Source organism: Cebus imitator, unplaced genomic scaffold, assembly GCF_001604975.1.
Source record: "Cebus imitator isolate Cc_AM_T3 unplaced genomic scaffold, Cebus_imitator-1.0 Scaffold88, whole genome shotgun sequence".
NCBI lineage: Eukaryota > Metazoa > Chordata > Mammalia > Primates > Cebidae > Cebus > Cebus imitator.
The window spans coordinates 1,252,323-1,275,944 of record NW_016107403.1 but is presented as its reverse complement, the minus strand read 5'-3'; the positions used below and the strand labels follow the sequence as shown (position 1 = coordinate 1,275,944).

At 36.2% G+C, this 23,622-nt stretch overlaps 1 protein-coding gene across 5 annotated transcripts in view; it reads left to right on the top strand.

The window, feature by feature from the left end:
- MEMO1 (mediator of cell motility 1) overlaps positions 1–23,622 on the top strand; it is a 136,842-nt gene that overhangs the window by 62,010 nt on the left and 51,210 nt on the right. For 4 of the 5 annotated variants that reach the window (XM_037740743.1, XM_017534839.2, XM_037740741.1 and 1 more), the window contains 3 exons: positions 5,794–5,862; positions 18,122–18,234; positions 21,304–21,415. In XM_037740743.1, coding sequence (XP_037596671.1) covers positions 5,796–5,862; positions 18,122–18,234; positions 21,304–21,415 — 292 coding nt within the window. In that variant the 5' untranslated portion in view covers positions 5,794–5,795. The remainder of the gene's footprint in view (positions 1–5,793; positions 5,863–18,121; positions 18,235–21,303; positions 21,416–23,622) is intronic. The other variant, XM_037740742.1, reaches the window with a different exon arrangement.

Below are 23,622 nucleotides of genomic sequence, written 5' to 3'. Positions count from 1 at the left end.
GTTCATTTTTATGTTGATACAGATTAAATAGGATATATATCATTAAAGAGTAAATATTGACCTGTCAACTGTTCTATCTTAATGAATTCTAATCTATATGACATAAGGCAGGCACATTTGGAGGATTTAAAAGAAATTAATTTGATTAAAGTGTACTGTGGTTGAATTTAGAACTACCTTATCTTGATGTGTAGGAGACAGTGTGTGTCCCAGGGATATATTGAAATGATCTCATGAGCTAAAAGTCTGAAAAGCCTTTCTACATGACTTCCAGATACCTTGATACCAATCTTCTTGCTTGTCTTGCACCATGCAGAAATATGTCAGCAACCCCTAGAATGAAGCTGTGCAGATACGTATCACTTAAGAAACTTAACAAATATAAAACATAATCAGAGAATTGGTTGTTAACATGATGAAGTTTTTTAAATTATAAAACAGGTACTTTGAATATTGAAGGCCCCCCCTTATACATTAAAAAAAACCTTGATATTAGTTAACCTAGTAGGAGTTTGACTTGATATTAATTAACCTAGTAGGAGTAGTATGGGAGAAAGGACTCTTTCACTATTTATTGTGTGTCCTTCTTTATTGTTTGACTTTTTTACTATGTGCATTTATTACTTTTAATATAAAAACTAGTTTAAAAAATGTAAAAGCTAAAAAGCTTTTATAGAGAAGACCAGTTTGTCTATAGTGAAGCATACCTGTACAGCGCTCTACCACTGTATATCATGAGACAATGAATCTTTTGAGATTATATTTTGTGTCCCACTCAGTCTTTTAAAAGCTCTTAAGGAACTTTAAAAATTATGTAAAATAATGTATTTTGTATTTTATTTTGTAAAAATATTGTATTTGCCTTCATGATATGTTAGGTTGGGAATCAGAGTGACTTGGAAAAGCTAGTGGGGATGGCTTTTTGCATTAAGGACTTTAAGAGCCTTGTAAAAATAAGATATTCTGAATAATAATGATATAACTTGGACTTTTTTTGGGGCATAGTTATCTACTGACTTTTTTTTTTGGAGACAGAGTCTCACTCTGTCACCAGGGCTGGAATACAGTGGCACAACCTTGGCTCACTGCAACCTCTACCTCCTGGGTTCAAGCGATTCTCCTGCCTTAGCCTCCTGAATAGCTGGGATTACAGGCATAAGCCATCACACCTGGCTCCTACTGATTTTTCTTTCTTTTTCTTTTCTTTTTTTTTTTTTTTTAAATCAAAACAGGAATCTTGAGGGCCATTGAGCAATGCCTACAAAATAAAAGAATAAAAGACTAGGTACAGCAAAATAAAATTGAGAGAGGCAATGTGGAAGCTGCTGCTTTTGCAAATTATTTAGGGCCAGTTGTCAATCAAATTGATCCCATCTGTTCAGAGTTTTCTAATTTAGTTTCTAGCTTTTCTGATTTTACCTTAGCTTAAGTAGATTTTGTGACTTATTGTTGGAGATCTCTCCATTTCCTCTGGTTCAGTTTCTTATTTCATCTACTTCAGCCTTTTTATTTTGCATTTTGCTACTGTTAAGTAGAACTTGGACTATTGAACCTGACTTTGTTGAATCCTTGTTAAGTATTTCTTTATTATGACTCTTGGCATTGACAATTTATACTATTCACCTGTGACCTTGAAGCCCTCAGCATGAACAAGTGAAAATCCATGTCCTTTAGTAATTGGTCATTTTTCTGAGGTAAGAATTTGAATTATAGCCACACAGCAAGGTTGCTGTGTGAGAAACTGTCACTTAACCAGTAAATGTTCATGAGCAATAAATGGCCTTTGCATCCTCACTTGATTGCAGCTCCACAGGGAAAACAGAAATTCTGGTGTCAGAAACTGGACTTCCTAATGTAAAGGGTCTACTGTGTAGGAGCAAAGGGAAAAGCAAAAGCACTCTCTGTTAAAAGAAGGATCAATTTTTAGTGGCAAGGTTCCACTAATAAAAATAATAAAATATTGTAAGTTTTAAGTATAATTTTGCATTTGCCTTCATGATATGTTAGATTGGGAAACAAAGTGACTTGGAAAAGCTAGTGGGGATGGCTTTTTGCATTAAGGACTTTAAGAGATTTAAAAAGACTGAATGGGACACACTTTTACAGTACATGTTAGAATATCTTAAATTTTCATCGTTCTGGCTGTTAGGACAAAAGAAAAAACTTTAGTCAGTTTTAGTGAAGCCCCCTTTATTTTGAACCATCTCTTGATAAAACATTGTTTCCACATACATGTAGAATCATAGATTCTGTTAGCAAGGGAAGGGGTAGGAAAAGAGCATCTGTAGTGAGATTTGATGGTTATTAGTCTGATTTTCTTCATTATCATGCTTCTGGGTTAGGATAAAGGAAAGTACAAGAAATTATCTTCCTTGATTATTATCTTCTTCCCCCTTTCATGAAGTTGAGCTCTTTGTGATGGGGTTAAGAAGCACGGTGCACTGAAAGATTTTTTTTTTCAATACTCTATAGTATAGTCTTGAAGTTAAGACCTTTTCAGGTTAAGACTTTCCTTCTCTCCCTGTGACTTTTGTCTTTACTTCAAGCAGACTTGGAAGCCTTCAGCTTCAGCATGGACTGAAACCATGAAATCTGAGTTCCATTATTAATCATGTATTTACCTTAGCTAATTGTGTTTTCAAAACCTTCATCCTTTCCTGTAGTTTTATAGTGTATATGACTGTGTAAGGGTTCTTGTTTTCAGACTTGTTGCTTTTCCTATGCCACAGACTCCTTCCTTTCATCCTTCAAACATGTAAAGATCTCTTATGGTGGGTAATAGTATGTATTCTAGAGCCAGGCAGTCCTGGCTTAAGCCCTGACTTGGTCACTGGCTATCTATGTGAACTTGAGCAAGTTTCTTAATCTCTCTGTTTCAGTTTCTTCATCTGTAAAATGAGAATAATAGTAATTCCTACCTCACAGAGTTGCTGTGAGGATTAAATTATTTAATTCTTTGAAGTACATAGAAGAGTGCCTGATACATAACATAGTAAGTAGTCAGTAAATGTTACTACTATTATTATCATTATTCTCCTTATCTCCCATACTCAGTCACTGAGATTTGTCAATTTTTCTTTTTTAGACTCTATAACATTTGCGTCTCTTTGCCCACCAGCACTAATACAGTTCCAGACCATGACATTAGTACCTCATGCTTGGGCAAGTACTGCCACCATTTCCAAGAGAGGTCCTATTAACACTCTCCTGCCACTAATAGCTAGTTTGTGCCAGTGCTTTTCAGTACTGGACTAATAACAGTTTGATATTGACACACCCTGCTCAAGAGCCCACAGCATTTTTTAGTATCTTGTTTTATCAAGCCCATATTCCTTTACCTGACTCTGGCATATCATTACTCTTTTCCTCTACTCAGGCCAGTCTTGAATTTTCTCATCTACATTATATACTTGGACATTTGCTCATGTTCTTCCTTTAGTCTCTATGCCCTTCCTTAATGTCCTTACCCTTGTACTCTTACTATTTATGTCCTAGCCATACTTCAAGAATCCAATGATTCTTTTTTTTCTTGTCTTTTTTTTTTTGAAATAAAGTCTTGCCTAGTCACCCAGGGTGGAGTGCAGTGATGGGAAGAATCCAGTGTTTATAAGAAGCCTTTCTGCATGTAAAGAACTGAGCTTGGTCAGGAACAGGATTGGTAGAAATGGGAGAGACTCAGACTAGAAAGACAGGTTGATTTAGAGATCAGGGCATGGATTGGGGATTACAGCTTTTAAATTTAAGAATGATAAAGAGGAACTGAAGTCTGAAAAGCTGATATAAAGTGGAAGGAGCACTTTAAGATAGAAGAATAAGGCATTGAGTGGATGGTATATGAATGACAACTGAGAGCAAAGTTTCAAGGCAGTGTTGAAAATCTGAAATGTCATTAAGGTTTCAGATACACCTGGGCAGATCCAGATGGACCCGGTGGCTTTAAGGTCCACGTGGACAGGCAAGATGGCATACTAATAAATTGGTAAGAGAATCAGTTAAGATCAAGAACTAGGTGTTAGGAATCTGAAGCAGTGAGCAGTAAGGTCTCAGAAATTCAGAGATTGGAGTCATAACAGAATAAAATAGGTCTCCTGGTTAGGCTCTGGTATTAAGACTAGTGCAGGATGATATCAAAACTGAGTATGCTAAGCTAAAGAATTTCCTTCTGGCTAAGATCAAAACTGGGTTGTGAGAATATTGCTATGTTGAGGCAACTTGATAGGCTCCTTTACCAGAGGTATAGGGGTAGAGTGACTACCGTTAATTAAGACCTTCAATGATTTCAGTGAGCTTAGTGTATGTTCCATGTTGTTGAGCTCCTGGTTAAGCACCACTACTGTCTTGTATTCCTGTGGCAGAGTGCTGTGAGTCTCATTTTCTCCATTCATATCTTGAGCTAGTTCAGATTAGGACCATTTTTAAAAAAGAGCCTTATTGTGATATGATTGGCATACAAGTGTATACATTTAAACCACACAATTTGATGTTTGACATATGTATGAGGGTAAAACTATCACAATCAAGAAAATAACATATTCATCACCCTCAAAAGTTTCCTTGTGTTCCCTCGTAATTCTTCCTTTCTGTACCTCTTTTTCCCCTCTCTTCCACTTTCTATAATTTTTTTTTTAAGAGATGGGATCTCACTCTGTCATCCAGGCTGGAGTATGGGTGTGATCATAGCTTACTGTAGTATAGAACTCCTTGGCTTAAGCAATCCTCCTGCCTTAGCCTCTTGAGTAGCTGGGACCATAGGCATGTGCCACCATGCTTCGCTATGTAGAATTTTATTTAAATGGAATCAGACAGAATGAACTCTTTTTATTTGACTTTCTTCCATTCAGCGTATTTATTTAATTATTTTGAGTGTCTGTAATTCATTTCTTTTTATTGCTGAAGAGTATTCCATTGTATGGATATGTATCTATTTTTTCATATATCTTTTGAGACCAGGAAACAGTCATTCTGTAGGTGACAAGAGAATTGACTGAATTTGGAGACCAGAGGATGAAAGAGAAGAATAGTGTGGAGAGAAAATTAGAATAATTATCTTTGTCTTTATTTTTATCTCTAAAGACACAGAAGGTATTTTAATAGTTGTAGGGTATTTGTCTGACTTGATTTCCTGTTGGTTTGTCATTTTTCTATAATAGTCTGCTAATGCTACTGAAGAGGAGTATTAAAAACACAATTGTAGGCCAGGTATGGTGGCTCATGCCTGTAATTCCAGTACTTTGGGAGTCTGAGGGAGGAGGATCACTTGACCCCAGGAGTTCAAGACCAGTCTCAGCAACATAGTTAGACCTCGGGTCTGTTAAAAATTACAAATTAGCCAGATAGGTGCCATGTGCCTATGGTGTCAGCTACTCAGGAGGCTGAGGCAGGAGGATTGCTTGAGCCTGGGAGGTGGAGGCTGCAGTGAGCCATGATTGTACCAGTGCATTGCAGCCTGGATGACAAAGTGAGACTGTCTACAAAAACAAAAAACAAAAAACAAAACAACCACAATAATTGTGTTACATAGCAACTTCAAGTAAACCTTAAACGCCTCTAAATTTGTCTTTCAGACAAAAAAAATTACAAAATATTTTTAAAGTTTCGAATTGGAACACAGTATAGATCTTGTGTTTCCTAATTTCTTCTAGAAGTGGCATCATTAACTACATTGCTGTTTAACGTATGCTCTCAATTCTGTTGTGTTTACCATAGTTACTATATTTATTTCAAAGGTTTTTCTTTCTAGAATATCTTGATTTTGAATCTGATGATTAAGTTTAAAAATATTTTGTTTTGTAGCCATGCAGGATATACGTACTGTGGGTCTTGTGCTGCCCATGCTTATAAACAAGTGGATCCGTCTATTACGTAAGTAATATGGTTTTGTTTTAACTCGGAGAAGCTTGAGAGTTCATTGCTTTGTTATAGAAGTAATTTGCTTTTTATACTTACTATTATTATGTACTCAATTTCTTGAGGGATTTGACTTTTGATGAATTTCACTCTACCTTATATAGGTTATAGAAAACTTCAGTACTCTTTTTTTTGTTGTTTGAACATTTGGTTTTTACCTTCCCTTTAAAATGTTCGGACCAGCTTGGTCAGCATGGTGAAACCCCGTCTCTACTAAAAATATAAAAATTACCCGGGCATGGTATTAGGTGCCTGTAATCCAAGCTACTTGGAAAGCTGAGGCAGGAGAATTGCTTGAACCTGGGAGGCGGAAGTTGCAGTGAGCCAAGATTGCACCACTTTACTTCAGCCTGGGAGAAAGAACAAAACTTTAAAAGAAAAAGAAAATCATGCATAGCCATCCCACTTGCCTTTGAGCAATTTGTTCAAAGTTTTAAAACAAAAAAGCTCTTCTTTCAAGTGTTTATGTAGCATTCTCTGTATATTGTATTATAATTCATTGAAAAGTTATTTTTAGCAAGTTTTTTCTAATGATAAAACAATAATATTTCTAAATTGGTGAGGTTTTGGCTAGCCCTGTCTTGTTTATGTTCTGAGGAGTGTTGTTAACAATTATCCCTTGATACATGTTTAATATATCATCTTAAGTAATTTATTTCATCAATAAGAGCAAATAGAAGTTAAGCTGAAACAATTTTTTAGTCCAGGCTTGGTGGCTCACATCTGTCATCCCAGCATTTTGGGAGGCTGAGGCAGGCAAATCACCTGAGGTCAGGAGTTCGAGACCAGCCTGGCCAACAGGGTGAAACCCCGTCTCTACTAAAAATACAAAAATTAGCTAGGTGTGGTGGTGGATGCCTGTAGTCCCAGCCACTCGGGAGGCTGAGGCAGGAGAATCGTTTGAACTGGGTGGTGGAGGTTACAGTGGGCTGAGATTGCGCCATTGCACTCCAGCCTGGGTGACAAGAGCTAGACTCCACCTCAAAAAAAAAAAAAAAAGGAATTTTTGGCCAGGTCTGGTGGCTCATGCCTGTAATCCCAACACTTTAGGAGGCTGAGGCAGGCCGATCACTAGGTCAGGAGATTGAAACCGTCCTGGCTAACATGGTAAAACCCGTCTTTACTAAAATACAAAAATTAGCTAGCCTTGATGGTGTGTGCCTGTAATCCCAGCTACTCAGGAGGCTGAAGCAGGAGAACTGTTTGAACCCAGAAGGCAGTGGTTGCAGTGAGCTGAGATCTCACCACTGTACTCCAGCATGGCGACAGACTGAGACTCTGTCTCAAAAAAGAAAAAAAAAAGATTTTTTATAAGCTTCTTTCATTTGACTTGGGCCTATAAGCCAGCTGTAATAAAAGTTTGTATAACAGCCTTTTCTTTTCCAAACCTTCCTCTGTTTGGCAAAAGATTTATTGATAAAACTCATGTGCTGGTGGGACACCTCAGAATTAAATTAGGCTTAGGGATTTGTAGAGGGGTATGGAGTTTATGTTCATAGAAGTGGAAAGCTTATGTGTTAAATAGGTTAATGGAAAGTGAGAATGGGAGGCAAAAGGAAAGGGAAAAATGGAAGTGAGCCAAGGACTAAGAAGAGGAAAATAAAGATGAGTAGAAAGAGGCAAATGATGGCTGATGTGATCAAATTATTTTATTTTAATTAATTAATTTTTTGAGAAAGAGTCTGGCTCTGTCGCTCAAGCTGGAGTGACATGGTGTGATCTTAGCTCACTACAACCTCTGCCTCCAGGTTCACTTGATTCTCCTGCCTCAGCCTCCCAAGTAGCTGGGACTACAGGTGCATGCCTCCGCACCCAGCTAATCTTTTATATTTTTAGTGGAGGCTGGCTTTTGCCATGTTGGCCAGGCTGGTTTTGAACTCCTGACTGCAGGTGATCCGCCCCCCTTGGTCTCCCAAAGTGCTCGGATTATAGGCATGAGCCACTGTCTCAGCGCAGTGAAATTATTTTTTTGTTATTAGTATATAATAATTGAATTCCGCATGAATATATTTCAAGGTCTAAGTGTAAAAGTAATAATTGTCAGTCACAGTTGAATTCTCTTGAAAGAGGTACTTTCTGGGAATTATAGTGGCTTTAGAGTGCTTTGAGAAGGTAGAGACAGAATATCCTTTTGGCATCTATAAGAAATATAGAGAAAAAAATGAGAGTCCAAGAGAGAAGGTTAAATTCTATACTACCACTTTCTATTCTTACCTTCCACAGTAATCCATTTTCATTCCATATTTCAGCCAGGATCATGTTTTGAAATGTAAATGATATCATGTTACTTTCCAGAATTTAAAAGTGGGTGGGGGTACAAATAAGATTTTAAAAGGCATTGCAAATAACAGGTAAAAATTATTCCAAAATTGATGTTAGAAAGCTGACTAGCAGCTTGTAAAAAGAAATTGGTTTAGAATCCCTGCTAACACTGTCCATCAAAGTAAATAATAGTTAGGTAAGGGTATTAAAATATCTGGAGAGGCATTTCAAGCCATAGCTAATTTGGAACACAATATGTCTTAATATTTATGAGACATTGTTGGGAAGAGTACAAAATGTGATAAATTATAATTAGATTAAATTATATGGCAAGGGGGAAACTCATGTCATAATGTAACCAAAGGAAGCAATGAACAGAATAGGAAAAATATTTGCAAAAAAGTGACAAAGGATTAATATCAAAAATAATAAAAATCTTAGTATTTAGGGCTAAGAATATTAATTGAAATTACAAAAAATGTAATTAATAAAATAAAAATGGAAAATTTTTTTCTTTTTATATATATGTATATATATGTATATATTTTATTGCACTTTAGGTTCTGGGGTACATGTGCAGAACATACAGGATTGTTGCATAGGTACATACATGGCAATGTGGTTTGCTGCCTCCATCCCCATCACCTATATCTGGCATTTCTCCCCATGTTATCCCTCCCCAACTCCCTACTCCCTGCTGTCACTCCCTTAGTCCCCCCAAACAGACCCCAGTGTGTGATGCTCCCCTCCCTGTGTCCATGTGTTCTCATTATTCAACACTTGCCTATGAGTGAGAACGTGCTGTGTTTGATTTTCTGTTCTTGTGTCAGTTTGCTGAGAATGACGGTTTCCAGATTCATCCATGTCCCTACAAAGGACATGAACTCATCATTTTTTATGGCTGCATAGTATTCCATGGTGTATATGTGCCACATTTTCCTTGTCCAGTCTATCATTGATGGGCATTTGGGTGGTTCTAGGTCTTTGCTATTGTAAACAGTGCCGCAATGAACATACATGTACATGTGTCTTTATAATACAACGATTTATAATCCTTTGGATATATACCCAGTAATGGGTCAAATGGAATTTCTATTTGTAGGTCCTTGAGGAATCGCCACACTGTCTTCCACAATGGTTGAATTAATTTACACTCCCACCAACAGTATAAAAGTGTTCCTATTTCTCCACATCCTCTCCAGCATCTGTTGTCTCCAGATTTTTTTAATGATCGCCATTATAACTGGCATGAGATGGTATCTCAGTGTAGTTTTGACAGTAGTGAGGTACCAATTTAAATGAACAGTTTGAAGAACAATACAGTTTTGTAATTCTTGTAATCCAGAACTGGCTAGATTACGGCAAAATTAGTTTTTTTTTTTTTAAATAAAGAAATACATTTCAATGGACTATATCAGGTTAAAGCAATTTGATAATATATAGTAAGAGTCATAGAAATGCATATATTTACTGGTTTAGAAATTCAGGTTCAAAAGCTCTATCCTAATAAGTCCCCAAACGGAAAAAGTTAAATGTGTTAAGATTTCTACAGCAGCATTATTTTTTAAAGAATCTGAGTTTCTAATAGTGTATTGACTAAATACATATGATAGTTTACTCAATGGAATCTTTTGTAGCTGTTGAAAATGATGGTGATGAAGGCTTTGTAGTAACTTGGAAAATATTTATAATATGGCAAGTAGAAAAATCAGGGTATAAAATTGTGTACAACTGGGAAAAAAGAATGTACTTTATGAGGTTAAATAAATTATAATGGTTGATAATAGTTTGCATATATTTTCTTGTATGATAAATGGACATATTTTTATGGTGAAAAATACAAAATTTGAAAGCATTTGTGCAAAAATGATTACAAGTTAAGGGGACTAATGATTCTTAAACTGACAGAATGGTTCCTTGATTTATAATATGACTGATCAGAGCCTAATAAGATTTTTCTTTCCTTTTTTATTTTTTTAAGATGGAGTCTCTCTCTGACAGCAGGCTGGAGTGCAGTGGCGCGGTGTTGGCTCACTGCAACCTCCGCCTCCTGAGTTCAAGTAATTCTCTTGCCTCAGCCTCCCGAGTAGCTGGGATTACAAGCATGTGCCACCATGCTTCACTAACTTTTGAATTTTAATAGAGATGAGTTTTCACTATGTTGGCTAGGCTGGTCTTGAACACCTGACCACGAGTGATCTGTCTGCCTTGGCCTCCCAAAGTGTTGAGATTACAAGCATGAACCACCATGCCTGGCCAGGATTTTCTTTTCACAGTAACTATTAGGGCTGGTAACTTAATGGGGAGTGTAAGAGGCAGCTTTTGAGGTGATAATGAAGATTGTTTGCAAACAAACTTGCCTGTTTTATGAAGACTTGGTAACAAAGGGTTTTAGGTGTTGCTTTCCAAGAGAAATGGATGAATACATTAAAGCATATTTCTTTTAAAAGTTTATTAAATGACTGCTGTGATCCAGATATTGTGGTAGTGCTACAGACACAGTGATAGATAATACAGACATGGTTTTAGCTCTGTGCTGATAAACTGGTAGGTGAGATAGATCTTATTAAGCATATGATAACAATAGGTATCTTATTAAACGCTAAAAATCTAATGAAAAAGCTGAAAGTAAAATACAGTGGTTCTCAAACTTCTTGGTTTCAGGACCCCTGTACACTTTTAACTTATTAAGAACAACAAATGTAGGCTACATCTACCTTTGTTGAATGCATTCAAAATTAAAATGAGATACTTAAAAAAATCATTTAAAAAAGTAAACAGATTAGAGGTTAACAAAAATAACATTTTAAAAAATGAGAAATAAGTACATTTTTTATTATAAGGTAGTGAGAAAAGTGGCATTGCTTTACTTTTTTTTTTTTTTTGAGACGGAGCCTTGCTCTGTTGTCCAGGCCGGAGTGCAATGGCCCGATCTCGGCTCACTACCACCTCCACCTCCTGGGTTCAGGCAATTCTCCCACCTTAGCCTCCTTAGTAGCTGGGATTACAGGCACACACCATCATGCCTGGCTAATTTTTGTATTTTTGTAGAGACAGGATTTTGCCATGTTGGTCAGGCTGTTCTCAAACTCCCGACCTCAAGTGATCCACCCACCTCAGCTGCCCAAAGTGCCGGGATTACAGGCATGAGCCACTGCACCAGGCCTTGCCTAACTTTTTCTTTTTAAATAAAATATAAAAATGTCTGACATTTTTACTAGTTACTAAATTTCCTTTTATTATTTGGCTTAATAGAAGACAACTATGTTCTCATATCTGGTTATGCATTCTCTCTGTTGTGATCATTTGTTTGGTTGATGTATATGAAGGAAACTCAACCTCACACACATATGTAGTTAGGAAAGGAAGAGGAGTGCTGTAATTACCTTTCCAGATAATTGTGGGTATTTTTCTTTAACACTACACCAAAACTCAACAAATGGTAGTTTCTTAAAGCTTAGTTATAATGAAAAACCTGAAGTTAATATTAATGAATTTTTGTACTTTTTATAAATTCATTGGCTATTTTACAGTTTGAATGTATCTTTTACCCTTGCATGATTTTGTAACATCATGCATAGAACATTTGGAAAATTTTTATTGGGTTATGCAGATATTTTCAATGCTGGTATTTCATTATGTGATATTAAAAGTCAAATTTCTTTTTGTTTTTTTTTTTTTAATTTTTTGAGACGGAATCTCGTTCTGTTGCCCATGCTGGAGTGCAGTGGCATGATCTTGGCTCACTGCAACCTCCGCCTCCCAGGTTCAAGTTCAAGCAGCTCTCTCCCTCAGCCTCCCTAGTAGCTGGGATTACAGGCGCCTATCACCATGACCAGCTAATTTTTGTAGTTTTAGTAGAGATGGGGTTTCACCACATTGGCCAGGCTGGTCTTGAGCTCCTGACCTTGTGATCCACCTGCCTCTGCCTCCCAAAGTGCTGGGATTACAGGCAGGAGCCACTGTGCCTGGCTAAAAGTCACATTTCTTAATGTTACCAGGTATTTTATCAGAAAAATCATTAATTCTTTTGAGACTATGAAGCTTACAGTGATAAAAGTTTTATGAAAGTCTGATTTTCACTTGAAAACCTCAGTTTTATCCTTGACAACAAATACATTATTTTCTTTAAAGTCCTAGATTCTATTTTTTTTCCCCCTTTTGAGACAAGATCTCACTGTCTCTCCTAGGCCAGAGTCAGTGGGATGATCATAGCTCACACAGCCTTGAATTCCCAGGCTCAAGTGATCCTCCTGCCCCAGCCTTCTGAGTAGTTAGGACCGCAGCCCTTGCCATCATGCCCAGCTATTTTTTAAAAAATTATTTTTGTAGAGATGTGTTCTCACTATGTTGCTCATGCTGGTCTTGAACTCTTGGCCTGAAACTGTCCTCCCACCTCAGCCTCTCAAAGTGCTGCAATTACAGGCATGAACCACCATGCTTGTCTTTTGTTTACTTTTGGGAAAACTCCTGCCAGCCACCTAAAATAGAATAGCCATAATTTATCTATAGTCATCTTTTCAAATAAAAATTTTGTTCCATGAGGGAAATGTTTAGTTTAGCTTACAGCTCACAACTACACAAGTGCTTTTTCCTGGGACATACTTCCATATGCAGCAGAAGCGTTTTATTTATCACCACAGATTGAATGCATTTTGTCATACAGAATATTAAAAAGATATCTACCCAAGAGTCAAGATTTAATGAAATTAAGAACTCCCTTCTTTTTAAACTTAGTGTGAGTAAGGGTAAAAAAATAGGACTACTAGTACATGTTGATTATACTACTTTGGTCTTTGTTCTAATGGACCAGTGGTTTTATGCTCCCTTACTTTTGCACCATAAGTGCAAATAAAAAAAGTAAATAACTTCCTTGTATTCTTATGAAAATTTTATGGACTGTTGCCTAGGATCTTGAGGAGTAATACCAAGAATCACAATACCAAGTTCACACTTTTCAGAACTATTGTGATGGACCTTAAGAGAGTGACTTGATTTAAATTGTGGGAGAGGTATTGGGGAAGGTATCTCTGAGGAACAGATTTTGTAAGCCAGGCTAACCAAGTCAAGGGAACAGTAGCATGGGTGAAAAGTTTGAAGTAGGTAAAGTTGTTGGTGTTATCAAGGAAATACAAGAAGACCAGTACACACAAAGTATTATGAACAAGGCGGGCAAGAGTAATAGCAAATTTGCCAGTGCATTTGAGAGTGTAGAACCCGTTTTAAGGATTCTAGATTTTACCCTGTGACCATGAAATGCCGTGAAAGGCTTTAAGCAAGGGAAGTGATATGATCTATGTTTCCAGAAAATCACTGACTGTTTAAGGAATTGTAAAAATGGTACATTTTAGTTCTTTTCCATATTGGTAGTTGCAGTATTCTTTCCTGAGTATAATTAAAACTCTAAAAATTTTACTCAGAATTCAGGATGTACTTAGCTAGTAGTAACTTGATTTGGATACATATTTTTCAGAAATCCTTACAGGACAGAAAAAAGCAAAAAGAATGCTTTTTGGGGCCACATGACATTCTTTGGTTAAAATATCTTCACTTCTTGTGAAACCTTTGTAAAATTACTTATGTTCCATTATTTGGACTAAGTGGCTGAATAAACAGTCATGAGGATACACACTCAGGCAGCTTGTACATTGGGTGCACAGACTACATTCATCATTGTAACTCCACAAATGTGAATTCTCTGGAGCTATTATATATGAAGTACATTTATTTCTAAGAGAATGCCCACTGATCTTGCTCCTCCCCCATTTTTTCCATATTAAAGGTTTCTTTTACCTGTGTATCAACAATGATGATGTGCTAATATTGAAAAGTTACTCCTTTAAAGACAAAGCACCCTTGCAGTCAAATAAAGGGAGAGAAAGTGGCATTGCTTCTAATGCCTATATTATTTATTTCTCTTCAAAATATTCCTGTGGCCTTGGTGTTTATAGATCTAGCATTCTAACAAAGAAAATGCATGAACTTTAATGTACACTATTCATTTTCTTTTAGTAGTATTTAGCTAACAAAGAGACCCATTTTGAGATTACTACTGGTTTAAATGCCCCATTTTACTTTCCTTTCATGACATTTAACTTTTTTTTGGTTTTGTTTTTAGATATATTGCTTTTAAGGGTATTATATTGATGGAACCTAAATCTTTTTTTTTTTCTCATTATTTCTTTTAATCAAATATGGAACTTCACTTGGCTATTGGCGACTTTTCTACCAAACCAGAAAGAATCTGTAGGGTACTCAGTTGGTTAATTCAGGTTGGTGGGATTCTTTTCCCTTCATCTAAGTTGGGGCACACAGAAAGGCAAGCAAGGAAAGTAGGTATCAGAGGAGTTAATTAGGCTTCCAGCAGACCTCTGGTGCTTATTTCTGGAGCAGTGTATGTTTTGGCTATTGTTAGAACCTTATTATACTTAGGAAATTTATGTATGCCTTGAATTTAGATTGATATTTTAAAAATCACTTCATACTTTGACTGTGTGTTTTAGATTTTGCAGGAGTGCTCTGATGTTAAATATTCTTTCTCTCTATTTTTTCATATATTCCTCAGTCAGAAAAATGCCCTTTCCCGTATTTGATTCTTGTTTCGTATACTACCTGGCTCTAGTCAGGTTACTTAAACATTTCTGAATTACCATTATAAATTGCCCACATTAGACTTTAATTTTAAAAAAGTGTCATATTATTTATGTGCTATTAAGATAGGTGACCAGAGTGCTGTCGTTTAGTTTTCTTCATTTAGAAATCTATAGATTTGACTTTTTTTTGTGAAGTGGTTTTTGAATTGATGATAGAGATAATGACAAGAAATGAGGATTAGCAGTGCTAATAACATACTGAAGGAAGAGGGGTAGAAAAAAAGATTCTGTTGTCTGTAAGGAACTTAACGAGCAAAAAGCAACCCAATTGAAACGTGGGCAAAGGACATGAAAAGGCACTTTTCAAAAGAAGACGCATACGTGGCCAACAAACATATGAAAAAATTCTCATAATCACTGATCACTAGAGCGATGCAAATCAAAACCACAATGAGATACCATCTGATAATAGTCAGAATGGCTATTATTGAAAAGTCAAAAATTAACAGATGCTGGCAAGGCTGTGGTGAAAAAGAAAGTTTATACATTTTTGGTAGGAGTATCAATTGGTTCAACCATTGTGGAAAACAGCGTGGTGATTTCTCAAAGAACTTAAAACAGAAGTAACTCTGGACCTAGTAGTCCATTTATTGGGTATGTACCCCCAAAAATATAAATTGTTCTGCCATAAAGACACATGCACATATATGTTCATTGCAGCACTGTTCACAATAGTAAAGATGTGGAATCAACATAAATGCCCATCAGTGTTAAACTAAAGGTGGTACACACACACACACACACACACACACACACACACACACACACAATGTAATATTACACAGCTGTATAAAAGATTGAGATCGTATCCTTTCCAGCAACATGGAGCTAGAGGCCATTATCCTAAGCAAACTCCCACAGGAACAGAAAACCAAATACTCCATGTTCTCACAAGTAGGAGCTAAATATTGAGTACATATGGACATAAGGGAACAACTGACACTGAGACCTGCTTGAGGGTAAAGGGTGGGAGGAGGGTGAGGATAAAAAAACTATGGGCCAGGAGTGGTGGTTCATGCCTGTAATCCCAGCACTTCGGGAGGCCAAGGTGAGCAGATCATAAGGTCAGGAGTTTGAGAACATTCTGGCCAACATAGTGAAATCCCGTCTATACTAAAAAATACAAAAAGTTAGCTGGGCGTAGTGGTGGGTGCCTGTAATCCCAGCTACTCAGGAGGCTGAGGCAGGAGGTTGCAGTGAGCAGAAATGACACCATTGCGCTCCAGCCGGGGTGACAGTGCAAGACTTTGTCTCAAATAATCTGTACACCAAACCCTGGTGACACATAATTTACCTATATTACAAACCTGTACAGGTACCTTTGAACCTAAAGTAAAAGTTAAAAGAAAGAAAAAGGATTGTTTCTGACCAGAAATGGCCTGTGGATGGTCTTATGTTTGCTGTGTGTGCTATCTTAAGGAGGTTTTGAGACTCTAAACTGAGAACTACTTACCCAGAACTTTTTCCTTTTTTTCATAGCAGAACAACTTAATATCCACAGCTTTATCTCCTCTCTCCCTGCCTGCAATATATGAAGTAACATATAACAAACAATTGGTTAATTTTCTTAGCTGTGATAGAATTTTATGTGAATAAATACATTGCTTACACACACATTCCCTGGCCTGCAAATTTTTGATAGAAAAGAACTAGCTTATCTCTCAGCGTTTTTTCTTTAATTGAGCAATTAATAATACTTTTCTAGTTACACAACATATCATATACTTTCTTTTCATAGTTTTGGCTTTATGAGTCTGTAAGTTTTATATGAGATGTGGGAAGGTTGGTTCATATGAATATTGGAGAACAGAGAACATTGATAGTTTTGGAATTCAGATTGTAGGGTGGGTTTGGATATTTGACATAGAATGAGAGGAAATATTACTCTTGATGTCACGATAAAGAGATTATAAAGATTTAAGATACACTTTAGCTCAGTTCTTTTCTTTAGACTACAGTGCAAATAACACATCATCTAGTTTCTTCATTTTTGAGAATGACTTCTACTTGAATGGGAATAGAGAAAGCTTATTGTATAGGATTCTTTTCAACAAGATTCCTTTTCCCCCTACTGTGGAAGAAATGTGGAAATAGCTTTATTAGAATGCTTCTTTATGATGGATATTTTGTATAGATATTTAGAATTTTATGCTGTTATGTATTTTTATTAAAATCATGGTGGATCTTTTTTTTTTTTGACGGAGTCTTGGTCTGTCACCCATGCTAGAGTGCAGTGGTGTGATCTTGGCTCACTGCAACCTCTGCCTGCTGGGTTCAAGTGCTTCTCCTGCCTTAGCCGCCTGAGTAGCTGGGATTACAGGCATGTGCCACTGTGCCCAGCTAATTTTTGTATTTTTAGTAGAGACAGGGTTTCACCATCTTGGCCAGGCTGGTCTTGAACTCCAGTTGTGATCCACCTGCCTCAACTTCCCAAAGTATTGGGATTATAGGTGTGACTACCACGCCCAACCCATGGTGGATCTTAGAAGGTAATTTCAGAATGTGTTAGAATTTTGAGATTTTAATAGCTTAAATACATAAAATCCAGTTAATAAAATACAGCTTCTGAAAACCTGTTAACACCTATTGTATCCTTTTCAGTGTGAATGCAGAGATTTTTTAATGCATATTTTATGCATAGTGGATTGGTTTACTGTATTGATAGCTGGTATTTCCAAGTATTGAATATGATTCTCTTAAAGGCCATCTGATAAAGACAGAAATAAGGAACTGAACTTAATTAATGGAGGAGCAAATCATTATTAGGTATATTAGTTTGCTAGGGCTGTCATAACAAAACACCACAGATTGGGTGGTTTAAACAACAATTTTTTTTTTTAACAGTTTTAAAAGCTTGAAGTTCAATATCAGGTTTCTGTCAGGGTTGGCTTCTCCTGAGGCCTTTCTCCTCTGCCTGTTGTAGGTGGCTGCCCTCTTGTTGCCCTTTCCCACATGATCATATCTCTTTGTATCTCTCTGCGGGCATACCCCTGGTGTCTCTTTTTCCTGTAAGGAGACCACAGACTTATTGGATTAGGTCCCCACCCTAATGTCCTCATTTGAACTTAATCGCCCCTTTGAACACCTTATCTCTAAATAGCAATATGGTCTGTGCTCCTGGGGATTGGTACTTCACCATGTGAATTTTGCAGGGGAACACAGTTCAGCCATTAACAGTTGGTAATTAAATCAATCAAGAAGGAAACAAGTAATTTGTAAGAATTACTTTTTCCTCCTTTATTTAATAAGGTTTTTGTAGAAGTGCAATTGTTCTGTGTTTTTTGTTGTGTATCTCCTAGCCGGAGAATTTTCATCCTTGGGCCTTCTCATCATGTGCCCCTCTCTCGATGTGCACTTTCCAGTGTGGATATATATAGGACACCCCTGTATGACCTTCGTATTGACCAAAAGAGTAAGTATATAGAAGTATTATAGCTTTCAAATAGCTAATGTTCTTTTAATAGGACTTGTAAATTAATTTAAAAACTTACAAATATGAACATTATAAGTAATATCTCAATATTTAAAATAAAATTTGTTATAACTAATCTGCAAAAAAAAAAAAAAAAAAAAAAAAAAAAAAAAGGAAACTCTTCTATATCCCTAAAAGGCAACTAGTGTTTTTCAGTTAGCTACAGAAATCTGTCAGATCTGCTGGTCTTCAGATTGCAGTGGTTACATTAATATTCAGGAAAATGCCATGTACTCAGTGTACCAGGAGGCAAGAAATTAGTACCCATACCAGTTTCATGAAAGATTTTGGGCATGTTAATCTACTTCTATGTAGTGTCACTTTTCTTACTGTAAATAGGTAATGCTGATAATATATTTTCTTTCAAACGATTTTTGTGGGAAAAAATGAGCCTGTAACTATGAAACTCTGAAAGAAGGGTGCTATATAAATGATAAATATATTTTATTTTTAAACATGCCTACAATTTTGATTGACTTATTTTTTCCATAGGATTCCAGTCACATTTTTATTTAGTTGTTCTTACACAATAGATGTATAAAATAAAAACCTTTTGACTTTATAAAGGTATTTTTGGGAGGGGGGTAATTTTAAAAATACAGAACAGTATATAGAATAGTATAAGAAATAACTGATGTACTTAACATCCACAATTTATTCAGTTTCTCGCTCATCCTGAACTCAGTTTACCTTCCCAGAAGTAACCAGCTTCATGAACTGGGTATGTGTCCTTTCAGTTCATCAAATTATTCACACACACACACACACACACACACACACACACACCCCATATATATATACTTTTTTGTTTTTAAAGAGTCTCATTCTGTGGCCCAGGCTGGAGTGCAGTGGCATGATTATAGTTCACTGCAGCCTCAAACTCCTGGGCTCAAGTGATCCTCCTACCTCAACCTCCCAAGTAGCTAGGACCCCAGGCACACATCACCACACCCAACTAATTAAAAAAAATTTTTTTTGTGGAATTAGGGCCTTGCTATGTTGTCCAGGCTGATCTTGAACTCCCAGTTTCAAGCAATTCTGTCTTGGCCTCCCAGAGTGCTGGGATTATAGGTGTGAGCCACTGTACTTGGCCTCAAATTATATTTTTAAGTGTGTTAGCGGTGATATTGTTTCAAATAATTTTGTAAAAATGTCTTGTGTAGAAGAAAAGAGTTGAGGCCTGGTGTGGTGATTCATGGCTGAAATCCCAGCACTTTGGGAGGCTGAGACGGGCAGATTCCTTGGGCTCAGGAATTTGAGACCAATTTGAGCAACATGGCAAACCCTGTCTCTACAAAAAAGTACAAAAATCCGATGGGTATGGTGGCACGTGGCTATAGTCTCAGCCACCTGGTGGGAAGGGAAGGGGCGGAGGGTGGGGTGGTGAGGTGGGAAGATGGCTTGAGCCAGGGAAGTAGAGGTTGCAGTGAGCTGAAATCATGCTGATGTACTCCAGCCTGGCCTGGGTGACAGAGTGAAGCCCTGTCTCCAAAAGTAAGTAAGTAAGTAAGTAAGTAAATAAATAAATAAATAAATAAATAAATAAAATAAGAGTGAAACCCTGTCTCCCAAAATAAATAAATAAAATAATAAAGGAGACTATTTGCAAGAAAAAAATTCTTTTTTCTTGTTTTTGATGTAAATTTTTATGATTTGGGGTTTTAGGTATCACAGAATATTAGCAATTTGTTAAGAAGGCATCTTATTAATGAAACTGGAGTATTTCTAACCTTACTTCCTGAGATGGTTTTAGGGAACACATTTTACTATTAAAACCTTGTTGGGCATTCACAAAATTTTAATTTTGGGTAGCTTACCAGTGAAGAAATGAGAATTTTTTAAAGAAAAGAGGTCATGGCAACCATTTCTTTCTTTCTTTGGTATAGGTAAACCCATTTAAGGATCTGGTTATAAAGTTGTTGGTTCTGTTTTGTGCTAAAAATATTCTTATATATATATTTTACACATTAACTTTTATGTTTTTCTTGTTCTACAATATTCAATTTTAAGTATAGTTCATCAGAAGGGCCTGAATTACTAGGTCTTTTTAAGTTGGGATGGTATTTTGGCAAATTTATATTTTGATCTATCCTACAAGCTTAATTTTGAATCTTCAGGAAAATAGCATTAGTGAGAATTTTCTCTTGGTATGGCAGAAACCTGAGGTGTGAAGTAATACCACACATTTTATTAAAAAAACTCAGAAGCTATACTATTTAACTCATGAGTTAAATAGACCAGTGGTTTTTCCACTTTTCAGTAGGAATTCTTTTTTTTTTTTTTTTTTTTTTTTTTTTTGAGACGGAGTTTCGCTCTTGTTACCCAGGCTGGAGTGCAATGGCGCGATCTCGGCTCACTGCAACCTCCGCCTCCTGGGTTCAGGCAATTCTCCTGCCTCAGCCTCCTGAGTAGCTGGGATTACAGGCACGCGCCACCATGCCCAGCTAATTTTTTGTAATTTTAGTAGAGACGGGGTTTCACCATGTTGACCAGGATGGTCTCAATCTCTTGACCTCGTGATCCACCCGCCTCGGCCTCCCAAAGTGCTGGGATTACAGGCTTGAGCCACCGCGCCCGGCCTTCAGTAGGATTCTAATTATATTCTTGCTAGCATGTACTGATTAAAGTCAAGGAAAAGCCTAGACCCAAAGGTGATTTGAGAAATAACGAAGGGAACTGATGAAGAATTGAAGTGATCATTTTTCTTCGAAGTGATCATTTTTTATATAACTATGTAGCATATGCAAATAATGAATGTCTTTACATGTATTACTGTTTTACCTGTTACATAAAAACTAGTTCTGTTTTTTTTCCCCACTCTCTTTCTCCTTCTTACTCACCCTCCCTCCTTCCTTTCCATTGTTTTGTTTTGTTTTAATAAAAATGAGAATATTATCTGGTGTTTCTGTCTCTTGCCAAAGCATGTAGTTTTGTGTTACTGGGTGGAATCTCAAAGGATAAGGATATACATTAATATATTTGTTTTACTGTATTTTGAAATCTCTTTAGTTTACGGAGAACTATGGAAGACAGGAATGTTTGAACGCATGTCTCTGCAGACAGATGAAGATGAACACAGTATTGAAATGCATTTGCCTTATACAGCTAAAGCCATGGAAAGGTATAGTGATTGATATAAGAAATCCCCAGGAAATCATAGACATTAATTTCTTTGGTATTTTAAAACTAGTAAATCCTAATAATTATCAGGATAAGGAGATTAAGAAATGAGATAAAAAATTGAGACAAGAGTGTCTTAATGTGGATTGTTGGTTTTGAGTAGTTTGCCTATGAAGGCTGAATGTATGAATTGACATGATTGTTTTATTAGGTGGAAGTATTAAAAAAAACTCATGGATATGTGAGTGTATGTGGTTATGTATATATCTTGCTTTGCTTGTATTTTATTCATTCAACATTTATCTCAGAATAATAATTACATTCTTTTATGCTACCATGCTATAATTAATCATAAAATTTTAGACTTGTATTTTTCAACCTTTTGCAAGATACGTGAATCTTTTTACGATATGCATGGCAGATTATTATGTAGTACCTGCTAAAGGTCTTCCTGTGCTGGGTTACTCACTGTACCGTGAGCAGAACAAAGACAAGGATGATACCTATTTTGTTCTCTACCGTATACCCCACTGCCTAGCACAATGTCCAGCACATAGTGGTTATTAACGTATTTTGATAAAATGAAAAAATTATTTCAAGGGTTTTCTTCTTTTAGTAAAACATTTGGATTAGGAAGTCTTCTCTTTTGTAGGTTTCTCTAATTTTTAAAACCATTTCCTATATATGGACTTAATATTTCATATTTAGTTGGGCAGTTCTAAGTACAGTAATATAATTCCTTCTCTGGATTTTTTCATTGTATTTTCTTAGTAAAGTACATGATGATGCTCTGTAGGCTCTCAGTAAATATTAAATGTACTAATAAAGTCTAAGGTAACATTATATTTTTATGTTGATGTAGCTTACTATTGGCTAATGTACTTGTGCTCAGCTAAAACCTAAGGCTTTTTCATAATATTCAATGATGCTGTTTATTTTTTCTTCTTTAGCTCATTATTGCAGTCTTTTTGGATTATTTCCACTCTTATTCTGTATTCAAAGTATTTACTTTTCTCAATATTTTATCTGCTTCTACTCACAATGATAACCATGAGGAATTATATAAATCTAAGGAAGTTTCAAAAAAATCAGTGTGATACTACATTATAAGCAGTATAATTTTAGGGTTTTTAATACATTCTACTTCTTCAGAAATGTGAAACCTTATATATTATTTCTTGAATTATTGATGTGATCAGAGCTTTCTATTCTTCAACCAGAAAAGATAATCAAATATTTTTATTTGCTGAAATGTTTGCATATTTTGTCAAGAGAAAATATAATTTAGACTTATTAAATACTAATACTCTGGGTGCAGTGGCGCTTGCCTATAATTCCAGCACTTTGGGAGGCTGAGCTGGGTGGATGGCTTGAGCCCAGGAGTTCAAGACCAGCTTGGGCAATGTGGCAAAACTCCATCCCTACTAAAAATACAAAAATTAGCTGCGTGTAGTGTTGGGTGCTTGTAGTCCCAGCCACTTGGGAGGCTGAGGTGGGATGATTGCTTGAGCCTGGGTGGTTGAGGCTGCAGTGAGCCAAGATTGTGGCACTGTACTCCAGCCTGGGTGACACAGTGAGAACCTATCTCAAAAAAACAAAAACACACAATAAAACCCCAAAAAACAGGACCAATAAACTGACAACAATATTCTCAAGGAGGTTATAGCAAAATAACATTTTTATTGTTATTTTAAAAGTAAAACATGTACATTGTGGAATATTTAGGAAAATAGAAACTTAAAGCCAGCAGATGAAATTCCTATTTATAATTCCCTGTTTTAAATAGTATCAAATAAACTACTGCCACATTACATTAGGATCCCTAATATTGATAGTACTTAGTACCTTTTCTTTATAACATTAGTTGGACTCATTACCTTATGTCAGTTATTACTGAGTAACAAAAGCTGTTACTTAAAATTACCTATATCAGTTATCTATTACTAAGTAACAGATTTAAACTGTGACTTAAAGTTGGGGCAGGGAATGCCTTGTTCCAGTCCACAAGACACTGAGGTGGCTCAAATGGGGCTACAGTATCTCGGATAGCATCACTCATGTGTCTTGCATCTTAGTGTTGGCTCTCTGTTGAGACCCCTCCTTTCTTATGCAGCTGACCTGTTTGTTCATCAATTACGGTGTTTTTTTTTTTTTTTTTTTTTTTTTTTTTTTTTTTTTTTTTTTGTTTTGTGTTTTTTTTTTTTTTTT